Source organism: Sphaeramia orbicularis, chromosome 12 (genome assembly GCF_902148855.1).
Source record: "Sphaeramia orbicularis chromosome 12, fSphaOr1.1, whole genome shotgun sequence".
NCBI lineage: Eukaryota > Metazoa > Chordata > Actinopteri > Kurtiformes > Apogonidae > Sphaeramia > Sphaeramia orbicularis.
This window is the reverse complement of record NC_043968.1, coordinates 61,087,374-61,105,139: the sequence shown is the minus strand read 5'-3', so window position 1 is coordinate 61,105,139 and position 17,766 is coordinate 61,087,374. Positions and strand designations below refer to the sequence as shown.

Below are 17,766 nucleotides of genomic sequence, written 5' to 3'. Positions count from 1 at the left end.
GAATTTTGACAGCAGTGAATAAGTAAATCTGGTCATTTGTTTCTGTTGGAGATGATAAACCTGCCTGGTGTGCACAGCAGACACAAGAAGTGGTGCCAGGGACAACAAACTCCGCCTCTTGCACATATTGTAGCTTATTTTGGCATTGATCCAGCTGATGTCATCATGTCTATGTGTGTGGTGATGTCAGCATATCAACTGCGTCTATATATGTGCCAAGTTTGACGTTAATTCAAACAAATTTGATGTTTTTATAGACATCTGAAATTTTTCCCATTATATGTAAATGGGAGAAAAAAAAAGATTTAAAACATTTGCAAAATGTAACCACATCTATTGTGGGACACTGGCAATCTTTAAAACCCAATTTGATATGAATTCAACCAATAGTTTTGCTGCTACAGACATTTGAAATTTCACCCATTATAAGGGAATGGGGAAAAAAAAGATTTAAAAAAATTCATTAAAAATTGTAACTTTGACCTACATTTCCCAAAATGTAATTGTAACCCATGGGTATTTTATTGTCCACGTTGTTATTACCTCCGCCAAGGAGGTTATGTTTTTGCTAGGGTTTGTTTGTTTGTTTGTTTGTTTGTCTGTCCGTTAGTGTGCAACATAACTCAAAAAGTTATGGACAGATTTGGATGACATTTTCAGGGTTTGTTGGAAATGGGATAAGGAAAAAATGATTAAATTTTGGTGGTGATCGGGGGTGGGGGGGCCATGGGGGGGGGGGGGCACTGATCGTTAGTGTGCAACATAACTCAAAAAGTTATGGACAGATTTGGATGACATTTTCAGGGTTTGTTGGAAATGGGATGAGGAAGAAATTATTACATTTTGGTGGTGATCGGGGGTGGGGGGGCCCACGGGGGGGGGGCACTGATCAGCCTTGGCGGAGGTCTGCGCTCTCCGAGTGCTTCTAGTTTTATTTTTATTTTCACCAAAGGTTACATTTTTTCGTTAAGTCCTGTTTTTTCCTACGTACCGGGGACGCACCACAGCGCAGCTCACGGCAAGTTCCTGCTCAGAGCTAGGTAGCTTTCTTTCCCGGCATCTGTCTGCACGGAGCGGAGTAAAATTTTCTGTACATTCTCCCTGGGTTGAATGTGTAAAATAGCTCTCTGGAAACATGGTTTGGAGCGTTAAATCTGTTTTGTAGATGCACAAAGGTGTTGTGGAAGTCAGTCCTGTAAACCTGTTGAGCCAAGGAGATTGAATGTTTTTTGTTGAAGAAAATCCTGGTGAGTGTTGTACTTTTTGCGATCGTGAAATATGATTCAGAGTACCTCATGAGATATAAAACCAGTCAGGATGTGTTTTTGTTGGAAATATGGTTTTGTAAGCTGCTAATGATTTTTTAGCCCTGTTAACCATGTGGAAAGTAAGCTAGCGCAGCCACATGTGCTTCTTAAGCTAATGCACTTGCATGTGAGGTTTTAGCTAACACACCCATGTGCGTGATGTTGCTGCGGACCTGTTATGAGTCCGAAATGTGCAATTAGTTTCACAAGTCTTTTGATGTGGACAAAGATGTGTTTTTTCATGAATATATGTTTATTAGCCAATTAGAATTTTACAGACATGAAAATGAATGACAACAATTTGGAAACTGCATTTTATTTTATTTTTTTATTTTTTTGAACAGTTGTGATCTTATGAATAATTACTTTAGGTGGATTACATATTTTTATTTACAAACGAAGTAATTGCGCTGTACATTTGTGTGCAGGCTGGTTTTTATGTCGGTAGAGTCTGCTGCTAAGGACTGAACTGTGCCATCTAAGGACTGGATGCCACCGGAGATGTCATCAAAGGATGCTCCGAATCCTAAGGCCACCTGTCTTCTAGGAGGGTGGTAGGACAAAAAGGGTTCCCGAGTTCGTTAGGGGATTCCCATTTTTTCTCTGAGATCTCAATTTTATTTTGTTACTTTTTGGGTCAGATCTGATACCATACAAACTGATGCATCAGAAAAACTGAATACTGAACAACTCAACATTGAAATACCATCCAAGTAGTGAAAAAATAGGTGCACAACTGAAATGGACAGTGTTATCCGGTGCATTTATGGACACTTAAAGGGACGGTATTGAACACACACACAAAAAAAAGTTGAACTATTGATGTGAACTAAAAGAGAAATGGAAGGGTCTATAATATTTTTTGTTCATGCCCATGTTCTTTTGTGGCCGAATTTAATTGTTCAAAATAATTTTTTTAATACATTCAATTCTTTCTTATGATGTTGTATGTGTCTGTTATTTCGGTTGAAGGTTCCTATTTACTCTGAAGAGTTACCATTGCCCAATCTCCTTACGAATCTAAATGAACCTAAATTGAGTAGAGTTTAGACATTTTTTTAAGTTTTGATACCAGATTATTAGAAATCTTGATTTTCCCGGACTACTCAGTTTAAAAGGGTGACATAATGACATCTGTTCTGGGTCACTGGTAATCTATAAACCCAATCTGATATGAATTCAACCAATAGTTTTGCTGCTAGAGTGTTAACAAAGAAACAAACACACCAAACCAAAAACAGTACTCCTTGCCTCCTCTTTTGGGGGACGGGTTAATAACAGAATTGCAGAAGTTTGTATGTCCAGCACGAGTCATGAAACTGGCTTTAAATCACAACAGCAACTAGCATCCTCTTCAGTCTCTAAAGTTCTGTGGAAATTATTGTTATGAAACTTTTATAGTAGATAAAAAACATTTTAAAATGTTTAAACAAATAACTAAACATAACTTTTATCGTGCAAATAAAACAAATCAAGTTGATAATGTTTCTTATTTATAGGTCAAACTATTTATCATATCAAAAATTCACTCTAGTAGAATGAAGAACAGCCGACAAAGCTGATTCGATAGCATTTGTGATTACACATTTTAGAATTAGTCAAACTCCAGATTCAACAAATTCATGGTACATAGTGTGACCTGATTATTTTAATGCAGGGAAACAAAATAAAAGGTAGTTGTCCTCTAGGAGGCTCATGTTTAAGTATCTTCCACTAGCTGAGCTCTGTCCACTGCTGTAGTTGTTTTATTCTCTTTTTTTGTAGCATTATACAACATTTTTACATTATATAACAAATATTTAAGGAAACACTTCAGCTGTTTGAGTGGAACATCATCTTCACTCACACACATGCACCACAACATCAAGGATCATCAGTCTTCAGGTTGTTAATATTTTGATATCATTTAATTTGAAATGCATCTTTATTTATGCTTTGAGCAATTACATTAATGAGCTATAACACTAACGAAATCATTAAAAGACACCACTGGGCCTTTTTATACTTGATTAGATTCAAAGCTTTGAGGCCAAACTAAATCTGTACAGATGGCTGCTGGTGATGTAGTCTAATCACTGACACATTAAGTCAAATTGATGTTGGGGAAAAAGTACACTCTGTTAGTGGGAGTGGCTGAAATTCATGTACAGTCCATCCTTCAGGCGTTTTTCTCCACCGCCGTTTCACAGTTATCACATCTCAGTACAGTACGTCATGAGTTTTGCTCCATATATTTTACATTAATGACTTGAACAGTAAGGTGTGATACTGTTTTAATCCTGTTTTTATAAAAAGGTCAAAAAAACTAAATGTGATCTAAGTAAAAACAGTGACGTGGTCTGGGAGGAACTGAACAATACAGGGAATGCATTCATACCAGTTGAAAAAGGTTTTTAAAAAATCCAAAACTAGACACCAAAATTGGTCAATGGACAATTTAAGACAGTGCTCTTTAAACTTTGGGTTGTACATGCACTCAGATGAGGTCCAGATAAAAGCTCTGACTAAGGAGGTCTGTGAATAACATCTGAATAACTCTTTTTGCAGTGTTGCATTAACTGAAGCTGAAAAAAAGACAGCTTTAAAAAGACTGATTTCAGAAACATTTTCAGTGTTTGCTGATAAGTGTCTGCTAAACCACCTAACGTTAACCAGTATCTGACCTTGGAACAGAAATTTGATATAATTCCCTTCAGTACATCTGACCTATCTTAGCTATATCTGACTGATAACTTAGTTACTATAATATCATAAAACAATGAGAAAATCCCTTCATGTTTCTTGAATTACAGTACATGAAGTATATTGTTTTTAGTCAATTTTTTTGTGTCCATGATCAGTAATGAACCTCCTAAATTCAGTCTGTATGTAATAAATAAAATGGTCACTACTGTTCAGCTTTGAGTGTCTTTTAGCTTCAGAAAAGACAGATTATGACACATTCTCCTAAAGCTAAAATACAGTCGTGGAAAATATTATTAGATCATCAAAAACAATGGTTATGCAATCAAGTACTAACTCCTGTGTGCATCATATGACTAAAACAGACAGAAAACATGGAATTTCTAAAAGCACTGTTTTTGGCAGTACAGTGCCATAGCTATTGATGTAAGAACTGAAGTGATTTTGCTTATTACTAAGAAAACATGAAAAATGGCTAGATATCAGCTCTTAAATCAAACTCTTATGAGCTATTTTTGTTGTTATTATATTTGTCCAAACAAATGTTCCTTTAGTTGTACCAGGCATTAAAATGAATAAGAACTTGGTGGTCTAATAATTTTTTCTGCAACTGTATATCTACTGCTTGACTCACAGGATCCATTATAGATAGTACAAATATTAAAATATAGATAAATAAATGGCTTAACGGAAAAAGCAAAGCAGTTCTTAGGTCTTAAAGGAGATCCGACTCTACACCAGCACCAGATTTGTGTTGGTGAAAAGTACACATTCCTCTCTGAGACAGTTTGTAGATGAGTTTTGTAGATGTTTGAAGTGACTGAGTGTTGGAACAGCAGGGACAGGAGGGTCTCACCTTCAGGTCTGACACGTCTTTGTAGCACTTCTCAGAGCGGGTGTGGTCTGACAGCTGGACGTTCCAGAAGCAGGGCAGCTGGTGAACCAGGAAGGGGTTCTGTTTGATCACAGCATTGAAGATGTCCTGCACGCACACACACATACATCAATGTTAAGCTTTGCCATATGTTACATCAACTACAGGACATCAGCAGCATACAGTCTGCTCTAACCCTGCTACTGGGTTATTTGATGACCACAGAAAGCCTCATTTATCATATGTGACATAATAATTTAGTAGAAGAATGGATTTGATAGTTTTTACATAAAGTGTGAGCTAGCCAAATAATTACTGAGTGAAAACCACAATTCTAAAGTAGTGTCAAAAGTACACTCACAGTCAATGAAAACTTTGAGACCATATTTTTCGACATAATTTTTATTTTGAAACCCTAGACTGGAATTTTTTTCATATGAATCATTTGTTTAGGATATTGGCATACAGAAACAAAAATCTAAAGTTTCAAGAATAATTTCAAAACAAAAAAACTTAACAAAAGAAAATGGCACCTGCCAAACACAAAGTCACAACAGCAGTCCTGGTCGGGAGTTGTCACTCTCTCTCTCCCTGGACGCAGTCTGTCATCAACAGAGCCTGTGGTGTTGTGGCGTTCAACCAGGTTTCTGATTGTGGGTTGGGAACAGCCCATACGCCTGGCTATATCACTGGAGCTCAAACCGGCCTCCACCATATCCAGTGCCCGGAGACATTGTTCACGTGATAGACGTGGCATGATGCCATTCACTGGACTAACAATGGTGGCCTTTTTGGGCCTTTATATAGGCCTTCAAAACCAATCCTCAAATTGTGCAGATACCCACTGAGTATTGCTCAATGTGTATTTGGTCCACTTTTGCAAAGAGACCAACCTATGTGCAATGAACCGTGACAACATGACAACTCATCATGATCTCAACTACCCGAGCACTAAGTCATCAATAAATCCACAATGAATAATTACAACCCCCTACAAGTAGAAATATGCATACATTTCTACCTCAAAGTTTCTATTGACTGTCAGTATATAAAAGTCTATATGGGTTCTTTAGTTTATTTACAAGCTGTCTCATGCCCAGTTGTCTAATAACAACAAAATGTACATAATATAGGACTAAGAATTATGACTAGATGGTGATTAATCTACAGCGAATGTAAAAATAACAACAGTGGGATCAAGTGATTCTGTTTTGATTGTCTCCTTGGGTTTCTTTCCCCCAGTCAGATGTGACCATATTTGTCCAATGGAGACGGGAAAGAGCAAACAATGAAATATTAACAAATATAACACGCAGAGTAGTATTTAATAATGATAATGACAAATTCATATTATATACACACATACATACTGTATAAACACAATAATCCTCATCATCTCCTATATTTAAAACGTGTCATTTTCCAGCCCAAGGCCATTTGACGAACAGGAAATACAGGGTTATACACCAGGGATGTGTGATATCAAAATCTTAGCTCATGGTCGGTTTTAATTTGTCAGACGACCTATATTTAACTGGGATTTTAGAGTAAAAAATAAATAAAATAACACTGCTGTCAAAGCTATTCTACACAGTAACATGTCCAATAGTCTAGTGTGATTACAGAGAGCCTTGTACTAAATTGTTGCCGCATTGTTGTCCCTAGCATGAGCGGCTAGGTTAGTGAGTCTCTCCTGCCTTTATTGTCATCACTCATTTATCCATATAGTTGTGGTAGCGTTTATTATATAGTTCCATAGATGGTAGAGGTTTCTATTATTTTTACTAACTGTTGTAGTAGTAGTATATCCATTGTTAATACTTGTACTTGTAGTAGTAGTATTAACAGGTACGGACATTTGCTCTAGTTATTGATAATTATACAAGTACCAGCTGATCTACTTTTTGACAGTTCTAGTTCAGTTTGCTGTGCATAAATTGCATCCATGTGTCTCCCCCTTCTCCCCCCAGCCTCTCTCTCTCTTTAACCCCAACTGGTCAAGGCAAACGACCATCCTTCAGGAGTCTGGGTCTGTTAAAAGTAAGTTATCCCCCCCACTGTCACCAGTCACAAGTGTTTGCTCCTGGAGGATTCTGTTGGTTTCTATAAATTGCCTTGAGAGTCTGGTTTCGACCGGCTCTATATGTAAAGTGTCATGAGATAACTTTTGTTACAATTTGGCACTATGTGAATAAAAATTGATTGATTGATTGTCTGTTTATAAGTAACACTTTAGCATCTGTCCACTCTTTAAATGTTCAGGAGAGTTAATTTAACATATTGTTTTGCTACTGATGAAGAAATAATGATGAAGAATTACTCGACCCATCAGCTGCAGGACTGGCACCTCCAATGAACACTGAGTCTGATTTACACAAGCGCTTTAGAGTTATGTTAGTGTAAAAACATTTTGATTCATTGTAAAACTCTAGCGGGACAAATGAGGCTGCCACTGTCTATGATTATTAATAGAAACACTGCTGCAGTATGTACACCAAAATGTGGATTAGAGTTTACTTCATCAGATACTGTCAAAACTGCAACAAAGCTGGACCAAAATGATGCAAAAATGCAGATGTATTAGTCAGTTAATGACAAAGGCCATAACACACAGCTAAGTCTGCACATATTTTACAACAGGTAACAAATTTCTGATCGTTGATGGTGATTCTATTTCAAAAGATCATCATGTGACCACCCAGCCCTCACCTGCATTGACAGAGTTAGAAATGAGTAGCTGTTAACTACAGAGGTGCTTACAAACACTATTACATTAGTGTCAAATTTGGATGAGTTAGCATTTTTATAGCATATATCATAGTTTCATATTTTGTTGACATTAGATTATGTACCGTTTGAGGGATTTTATGGTTTGATCTATCACAGAGAATGCATACCTATTACAAAATCTCCTCGTCCTATGTTTAGTCTACCTCTTAAAATGGTGCTCCATGCTAAATGCTATTATACAGAGGATTGTAAACCAATGAAAGGATAGAAATCAGTCTTAATTTGGAATCCCTGCTGATGTTAGAGGTATTTCTGCTGGGTAGATATATAGAATAATGGAGACATGTTGGTGTTTTGGGAGTCTTTGGAGCTGTCTTTGAAGTATACATCCCTGTCCTTCCTTAGGTTCTAGATGCTTTACTCTGTTGATGTCCACACCGCTACTTGAGATCTCAGCTGATTGAGGTGTTTCACTGTCTACACACTTGTACTGTCAAATGTTCTCCAGATGTTACTGCTGTGGGGACAGTTCAATTTTCAACCCTCTTCCGTCTCATTAGTGTTCTGCAGTCGTCCAGATGTTCAAGATTTTATTTCATATTTACTGTAAGTGTAATCACAGTCATAAAACCCAATACCTCACATTGCTTTGAGGAAATGTACTTTGTTTATATCCAGGGGAGTTTCTGGCACTTGGATGGCTTGCTGAGATCTTTGCTGCTTCACAAGATAAGAGTTTCAGTGACAGATTCCAGCTTCTTAATGGGAGACATAAAAACTCTATAGCCGCATAATGAATGCTGCGATAAAGAGGGCTGACAGTCCATTGGAGGAGCTCATACGGTAGAAGGCAGATGGAATGCCGAAACGATTTCCAAAGCCCCCGTTCATTTTCCAAACTGCGTACCTTGCGGGACTTTGCTTAATGAAGGTTTAATTAAAATCTCATAAACGCACCTCATCTAGATGAGCTCTGAATAGTTTGAAGATAATGGAGAGACCCTTAACCAAGGTCTTGCAGTGTGCCCTTAGAATCTTAGATATGGAATACTGCATGGTTAGATAAGATGTATTTATGACCTTCAGGACCAAGTGTGCAGAGACAGGACATTCCTGATCTAAACGGCCAGATTTACTGAACAGGGCAAATTAAAGTGATACCACAGTCTTAAAAAAGCACTTTTGGGAGCAGCCAGTTTGACCAAGGATTTAGTAACAATGCAAATTTAAGAACAACAATGTGACTAGGTCATTTCAAGTTCTACCAAGAGTAGGGCAAGTTATCATAGGGTCACAAACAAAACAGCATGGTGAAGGAATGTATAATCTAACAACACAGAGGTAAAATTGCAGCAGTAAAATACTTCAAAATCACAGTCTAACCTCTGAAAAAAGGGTTACACCTGGAACACTACTGCTTGTGAGGCAAATACAGAAAGACCTATTCATTTGTAGGTGACCATAGGACTGCATTCTGACTTCCACACTATAACCTATATTACTGTAGATATTTTTATATATATATATATATATATATATATATATATATATATAAACCAACATCAGTAACACTGTGTACTGTCCATGGTCCTGAACCATTAAAAACAACTGAATATTTGAGTGTCACTGAGCTGAAGACTTCATGTGTATTCTTTCATGTGAAGGATGATATGAAGCCTTATAATATACTGAGGACAAACATCAGAAGGCTATTCAATACACTGACACACAAATGTGTGTAGCAGAGCAGACACATAGCAAAAACATCTCTGCTGAGAGTTCTTTCCTCCTGTCAGTGTTTAATGCACAGAGACAGGAACTCAGACTTGATGGTGCATTCAGGTGCACCTTGTAAATTTATATGCAAATGGCCACAGAGGTTGTTGAAAATAGTAAAAAAATATATATTATTTTTTATTTCCTTTGTTTAAATCCCTTTTGGGATATCAGCAATGCTACCATTAGTTGGAAAAACTATTTTAGCAACTTATAACCCTACTACTTGTAGGAACTGCGGGGGCTGGAGGGTGGTGAGCATGGCAATACGTTATATTTACTTATTTTGTACATGGTCCCTGTTAATTCAACTAAACTAAAAACCATAGGCCTCAATTTGTCATGTAGAACAGATACAGAAATGCAGAATGTTAGAGCTGACAGCAAATGAACCCTCTTCAGTCAGGTTTCAGCCCTTATCAGGACAAATATTAGTATTATTAAATCATTAAATAAAGTATAAATGAATACCTTACCACCTTACAAGACAAAGCATAGTTAACGATTGATGTTTATCATTACTGCGTTAAGATTTGTTAATGGATACTTGTCCAACTGGTGGCTTTATCAAATTATATACTATCATAAGCATTTTGATCAGATATAGATGGTTGTATTTTGCTGATATACATTACAATTAGAAATCAGTCTTAACATGATAAAACGTTATTTACACATTGAACCCCCTCGAGAAGAGATGTCACAATCCAGTAAAATGAGTTGACAGTGGTTACAGATGCATAATATGTTGCATATAATTTGTTCCTGTCTGTACATGTGGCATGTACATCCCTACATTCACTATAAAACAAAGTAAAAATTGAACATGTTGCCAAATAATGAGGATTTGGTTGTTGTGAGGTGTGATGACATGCATGTGTGTTTGTGTGTTCTACCTGGTCTGCTAGGGACGTAGACAGCATGCTCATTAGTTCCCTCTCTGCAGTCAACCTCCACATCTGCTCCCATCTCAGCTTCCGTAGCCGATCCAAAAGAAGCAAGATCACTCCTGGAAAGCAGACACATACACGCACGCACACACAAACACACAACATATACACACAGTGATATGGTAGCTTAAAAGACAGATTAGTATCTCCCTGCCTGCAAAGGTGATAAAGTCCCTCCATGAGGCTGTGAATCACAGCCTTGTGTTTTGTGAGATAAAGCAGTAGACTTTCAGCTTAAAGACAGACAGGCAATGGATGTAGCAAACGTGTTCAAATCCTTCTGAAAACACAAATCATTCAGAGAAGCTCACACGCTGCTCAGCTAACTTTTTCCACAAACAAACGTGAGAAACTTTGTGTCTGTTCCCTCCCTATTAAAAGAAGTCTCTCTCTGGCAGCTACAAATAAAATCAAGCAGCCAATTTTCAGAGGGAGAGACATGGTGAATAATTTTTTCAGATCAGAACAAAACAAACCATCGTTCACACCCCGCTGTGCTCCATCTGTTACCACACCGCCACCACCGCAAAGCCGACCAACCGCAGCTGAACCCGAGGCTTTCTGTCAAATTGCTGCTGTGTGGAAATGCAACACTTGCCTTTCCTGTCTTCAAAATATGCAATTTACTGAACATAACAAACTAAAAACACTTGTTAAATGCAACTGTATTTCAACAGAGTTTTAGGTATCTGTACTTCGATCTTACCACAACTACCTATACTTTCTGTTTCTTACATTTTCAGGCTTGTTTCTTTAGTTTCAATGTATTTGAGTGGACTTATTGATTATTTTTACTTTGCATCATTGACTGCCTTTCCAACACCAATTGGTGATTTCAGGCAAACTGGATCGACCAATAACGCATAGAAAAGTCAAGCTCTTAGTGTATGCATCTGAAGCGTATCAGACACAACAAACATAATAAGATGGAAGCATGAGATGAAACACTTTGACAGACATAACAGGATGACATAGAAGAAGAAATGACATAAAAGACAAGATGAAAACGTTGCCAATGACATAAAAACATAAAAGACAAAAGATGACAGAGGGAGATAATAGATGCAATGAGATGTCATAAGACAAGGCGACAATAATCCATGAGACATAAAGACAATGTCAAAGATGTAACAAGACAGACGTGAAAGGTCAGCTGGACTGTGGATGAAAGGCTTCTTCAAGTTTTGATTTCTGTCATAGAAACTTACATATGATTTGCAAATACGTTCAATGTTCATTATTTCCAATATTAATTAGTTTTTTATTTAGATTAAAAATATATATACTGTATATATATTATGATGTAATATACAGTACTCTACTATACTTTTAATAAGGGATGCACGATAATTGTTTTTTACAATCAATACCAATAACTGATAACTTCCTGCTTCTTGTAACCAATAACAAACAACGATAGTTCACATTCTTCAAATTCTTTTATTATTATTATTTCAAGTCAGTGGTAAAACTCAGTTAATAGTAAAATAAAGGCTTCTACAGAACCAAAAGCCTATGGCTGTTTGAAAATGACAATAGACCAAGGGTTTTCAGTTATTTACTTTTTATGTACACATACATAATTTGGTGATGATCGACTGCTGTTTTCAGACATTAAGCTACATTAAGCTTTTTCTCTATAATCTGCGCCTTTAGTGAGGAAACAGCTTAACATGGTTAAAATCCATAAAATTGGGAACATGATATCATGAATTGCGTACAGATAACACGCCAATTAAAAGTGGTGTGTTATCTGTACGCATTATAAGTTTCAGCGTATATATTTCCGTCACATAAAATAACACACCATTAGCGCAATTAGCGGCTAGCGTGATTAGCGGTTAGGGTTAGGTTTAGGGTTGGTGATTAGCGGTTAGCGCGATTAGCAGTTAGGGTTAACGATTAGCAGCTAGCACATTGACACGCCATCAAATGGCGTTAAATAACAAGTGAAAGGATGAAAATGCGTACGTATAGCTCGCCAAATGCAATAAACTGGCGTCATATACAAAGTGATTTCATGTGATCAGTCTGAAATTGGGGTTGTCGTGATTTTTGCAGAGGTGAAAGTGGGCATGTCCACACTAAGGTTGCCAACAGTCCCTTAAAAAATTAAACTGTCCCGTATTAAAAAACAAAAGTATGTACAAAAGAGCTGAAAAGGGACACACATTGTCCGGTGTCACCATGAGAATCAAAAATGGTCTGTAAAATGTGAAGGGAATTAATGAAAGACAGGCTGCTTCAAATAAAATGTACGGTAAACCTATTCCCAACCCACTCCTGCTCTGTGACCAATGAGCTAACAGCACACACATACACAAAATGACAAAACAGAATCTGGCTCTTCTCAGTGGTCGAGGTACTGTTCCTTGCGAGGAAGTTACTGGAAGACAAGAGTTTACAACAAACCAGCATGAGTGACACGGACGACACCGATTTTTCGGGTCTCGGAGTTGGACGCTGCCGAGTCGAACTTTGGTGATGATTGATCACTGTTCTCGGGCATTAAACTACGTTAAGCTTTATTTATGTTAAGCGGTTTAGAATGTCCCTCTTCTTCTGCTGCTGGACCAAAACAGCAGCCACAACCGCTTGACCTTCCTTTTCATCTTGCAGCTGTAGCAGAGAGTAAGTAACTGAAAACCCTTTTACTTACAATGTAGTGATCCAGACATCTTCTTCTTCTTGGTTTTTATGGCGGTTGGTAGGCAACAATGTCCCCTGTGTACTGGTGAAATGTGTGAAATCTAAGCAATTTAGATTTATTATTATGGGTTCTATTTATTGGTGAAAACTTTAATTATCGGAATTATCTGAATGACATTTTTTTCAATATCGAGCTGATAATTACTGGTGCTGACAGTTATTGTGCATCTCTACTATTAATAAATCATTATTTAGTTAAAATGGTTTGACTTGAAGTTTAGCTTTGTACAGACAGTCAGTAGAAAGACCTTCACAGGCCTTTTCAAGTACATTTCAGAGCCTGAAAATTCTCACTTTTACTGCACTGGAGAAGTTGAATCAATACTTCTGCTAACACCAGTCTTTTTTTTACACTAGTATCTGTACTTCCATTGGAGTAAAAATATATGTGTGGACTTTTGGCCCTTCTGTCAGTCACACCGACAGCGAGTTGAACTACACGGCACCTTTACAATGTGTTCAGGTGAGTTTTCTACTGCTCCCACTGAAATGTTCTACTGTCAATTTCACAGAACTCCTGTACTGGGCCACACTGTTTGTTTTGGGTTATAGTCAATAGAAAGATTATCTTCCAGCTCCAGCAGCTCACATAGAGCCATATGTCTGTAGGACCAAAAGACCTGCTGGATCTGAAGGAAAGAAAGGAAAACATAGGCACTGGCAAATAATAACAAGGTGTAATAGAATCCAATCAATTTCACTATCAGCTGCTCTGAGGCTCGTGCTGAAAGGATACCCCACGCCTTTCTGAAAAAATGCTTTTCCAGACAACTTTTACCAAGCCTTCTGGATGCCTGAATATTTCAATCTCAATGCCTGTGCACATGCTGAAAGAATCTGCCTCAGTGCAAACTCCTTACTTTGACAGCTGGGCTTTGCAATGTGGGAAACTGGTGTTTTGAGAGGAAATAGAGAATAGAAAAAAAAAAAAAAAAAAAAAAAAATTACCTGGACTGACTTGGAATGTTTCTCATTACATATTGCAAATGATATGTCTGAGGATGGTTTCATGAAATTTTGCATAATATTCAACCAAAAAGACACAAATGCCATATGGTACTGTTTTAAAAGGAAGGCACGTGTAGATATTTATGACAGGACTATAGAGTTACTTACAATTACTAATTGGGAAATATCGGATTGAAATCATTTCTTAGTAAAGAAAGTCTCAAACATGGTGCAATTGAGATATAAGATTGTAGTTTCTGGAGCTGAAGTCACGACTGTTTTCTCAAAGAACTCGGTGTGTTTTAAATTAATCCAGACATTGTGTAATTTTATCTTAGTCTGGCCTGGCACCCTCCAGGTATCTAGATAAAAGCAGTCACCTCAACTGTCTGATTAGTAGAAAAATTATATTTATTTAATGAAAACTTTACTTTAATTCATTTTATTCCAATACTAAAGCCAAACATATCATTTTATTCAAATTTACAAAAGTGTCGGAAGATGGGAAGTAACTGTATTTTCATTTGTAGAACAAAGCAGGTTTTGGTTCTAAACTGGGGTTTTTTGGTTACATTTTGTTTGTTTTGGCAGGTAGTTAGTTCCATACAGATGCATCTTCAACTTTTAGAGAATCAAACCCATGTTCACAAATCATTTAATAACAATAATGCAGAAACTGAAAGACAGTCAGCTGAATAAGTCTAGTGGTGCTGGTGTTCTCATCGGGTCTTTGAGGACTCACCGGTGTTGAAGCCTCGACCCAGGGCAGGCCAGGGTCGGTGGTTCTTCCACAGGTTCCCCAGATACCAGTCACTCTGGTTCTCCACTAGTCCCAGAACTTGCTGACCTGAATAAAGCAAAGACTTACCATCAGTACTTGCCATACAAATAAATAAATAAATAAATATTTTTTACAGCTTCCATTTATGTAATTCTAATACAGCGGTAATGTTTTTCCATTATCTTCTTTCTTGTATTTATTTTTGTTTTGTTATTCATTGTGTCCTGAGGGGTTTTGGAAAAGTAGTGTGGTAGTATTAAAAAAATAAATTACTTCTGAATTTAATTTCAATGATGCATATCTTGAATAATAAGTATAGTTTAATATATTCCATGAGTTATTTCATGCTGAAATATTATAATTTCTGTCTTGTGGTACATGCACTTCCCTCAGACCAACCCATCTTCCCCTCCCATCGGCTATAGTAATTTTTCATTTTTAGTCATGCTGGAGGCACAGCTGTCATTATGTTGGCCGGCCCATCCACCACACCCACGCAAACACCGCACAAGCTCGAAACTTGCTGTTTAAACTACTGAGTCATTACTGATTGACTTTGAAAAGGCCACCAAATGCAACTGAATGACTTCACAGATGCTTTAGTTTCCATTAAAACATCCCCTAATCAATGGTATATTTCTTAATGCTGCTAAATTCTTAATGCTCTCCCTTATATGACGTCATATTGGGTTGAGATGGTGTCACATTTGTACGCAGCGACAAAAGACAGAGTTGAAGTCATTTCTGGTCATTACCTGACCAGAATTCATGAATGACAATCTAGTAACTCCAGCTAGTTGGTGCCTTGATGGTAATGCACCTCTAAGCTGGTCTACAAGCCAACAGCACACACTAAACAATCAGATGAAGAAGCAGGAGCAGGTATATCAGCACTGTCACAGCTCTAATAAAGTGTGGAGAGAATCTACTTAGGTGACAACAAACCATCTCCATAATCTGTTTTGACATTAGTTTTTTCTGCACTGTTTACTAGTTGCCTCCTCCACATCCTATTGTCAACTCCAACATGTTACCGTACTGGTGCAGATTTAGCTTTTCTGTGGTTCTGTTACTCCCTTCACTACAAAAATATTGCTAATTAGTAATGCCCAACAAGTTAGAATAAATGTTACATTACCTGTCATAATAACAAATGCTGGATTGAGTAAATCAAACTAGTTTAAGCTCCTACATCATGACCTGTTGAACCAGAAACTAACCCAACTCGATCAAATAACATCACATAACCTAAATAGAAACTTTGACAAAATTACCTATAGATATATGGTAGAATCTGGTTATTAGATCATTTTCTTACACATTATCTGTTGCTATTAAAAGTTGCATTTGGGATTATATTCTTTGACACCAGCAGGCTTCTATTATGATATATCTGAACAGGAAGTGTTATGTACAGATATGTACTTTAACACAAACAGCAAATAAGAGAATTTTAAGTAAACCCTTCAATCTAAAACAGAATGTTCAGCTAAGAGTTAAAATTTTACAGGCAATTTAATTCAATATACTAAAGCCATAGCCACTATTTAAGAATTTGTTTTCATCAAACTAAGATAGCAGCTTTAAAAACTAATTACAAACATGTAATTTGATGCTGCTGTGTTATCCTGAGATAAAGAGATAATTGAGCTGTGATCTCCAGCTCTCTGCTTGCCTACGGTCTGGTCTGTGTGTAGACAGAAATAGAGTTTGGTGGGGATCAGCAGCAGACACTTCAGGGTCAACTAGTTCAACAGAGAGCCAAGAGAAACATAATCCCTTCATAAAGTGGGCTTTAATGTCTCAGTCGACCACAAACGGGGAGAGAACTTTAACTGCCACGTCCTCTTGAACTGAATACTCAGCTCACACAAATTTATACAGAGATCAGAAAACGGGTTGAATAAAAAAGAAGAGTAGTAGTTCCATGGTGGATTAAATGGTTCATTATTTTCTTTATTAACAATTTCCTGTATATAAACAGATAAAAGAAACGTGTTCTGAAAGCTTTTCCCCATTCAACAGTCCAAAAATTAAAAATGTCTTACTGGGTTTAATATTGTCTTGTAAAACAATGGTTTGTATAGAGTTAACTACCATGATGAACAGAATTAGCTACCATTAGAAACGTGGTTACTCACTATGGGTATGATGTTACTTAATGTTAAAATGTTGTTTACTCACTTTAGAAATTGAATTAGCTTACATACCTGTGGGTACCATTAGAGAATGAGTTAGCTACTAATAGAAAGGATGTTAGCCAACATTAGAAATGATATTGGCAAAATTAGAGACAACATTAGCTAACTTGCTACTGAGAAATGGCCTTGGCTCTAGAGCAGTGGTTCTCAACCTTTATTGAACAAATGCCACCTCACGTGATCATGAGCCTCCTGCCGCCCTCCCTCCAAAGGAAATTTGTGACCTGGGGGGTGGGGGGTTAAAGTTGCCATTGAGATAACATGCTGGTGGTACAAAAATATTGATATTGATACTTATACATTGTGATGAATAACAGTGAATTATGCCCCCCGTTTCTGTCTGAGCGCCCTCCTCAGCTTTCTCGTTCAAAACGCCCCCCGCCGTTCTCCCAATGCCCCCTGGGGAAGCGGGACCACCCCCATTGAGAAACACTGCTCTAGAGTGTCCTCCAATAATGACCAGAAGCTACAGAAGATACCAGGCCTTTATTTGAAGGAGGCATTTGTCCTAGAGGCAGGCATTCATTCCTAATCGTCTGATCCGTCCTCTGTTTAATAAGTAGACTTAGTCATATTTACTGTCAAACCTTATTCAGTTCAGCTCCCATTTGCTATGTAAAAGTACTGTAATTCACCTTTCTACAAATGCATCATGTTGTTTCAAAACAAACACCCTCTAGTGTTTCAGTTAATAGAATCTTTTCATTTTTTAATGAGCTTTCATTGTGTAAACATTGTCCTCTTGTCGTACATAAATGGTTGTGGAAAAGGAAGGCACACACCTGCAGTGACTGAAACCAGACAAAAA

General features: G+C 37.3%; 1 protein-coding gene across 1 annotated transcript in view; it reads right to left on the bottom strand.

Moving 5' to 3' along the window:
* Positions 1 to 17,766, bottom strand: part of large1 (LARGE xylosyl- and glucuronyltransferase 1) — a 216,217-nt gene that overhangs the window by 27,659 nt on the left and 170,792 nt on the right. The window contains exons 7-9 of the mRNA XM_030148506.1: positions 14,719 to 14,823; positions 10,266 to 10,378; positions 4,846 to 4,971 (exon numbers count right to left, since the gene is read on the bottom strand). Coding sequence (XP_030004366.1) covers positions 4,846 to 4,971; positions 10,266 to 10,378; positions 14,719 to 14,823 — 344 coding nt within the window. The remainder of the gene's footprint in view (positions 1 to 4,845; positions 4,972 to 10,265; positions 10,379 to 14,718; positions 14,824 to 17,766) is intronic.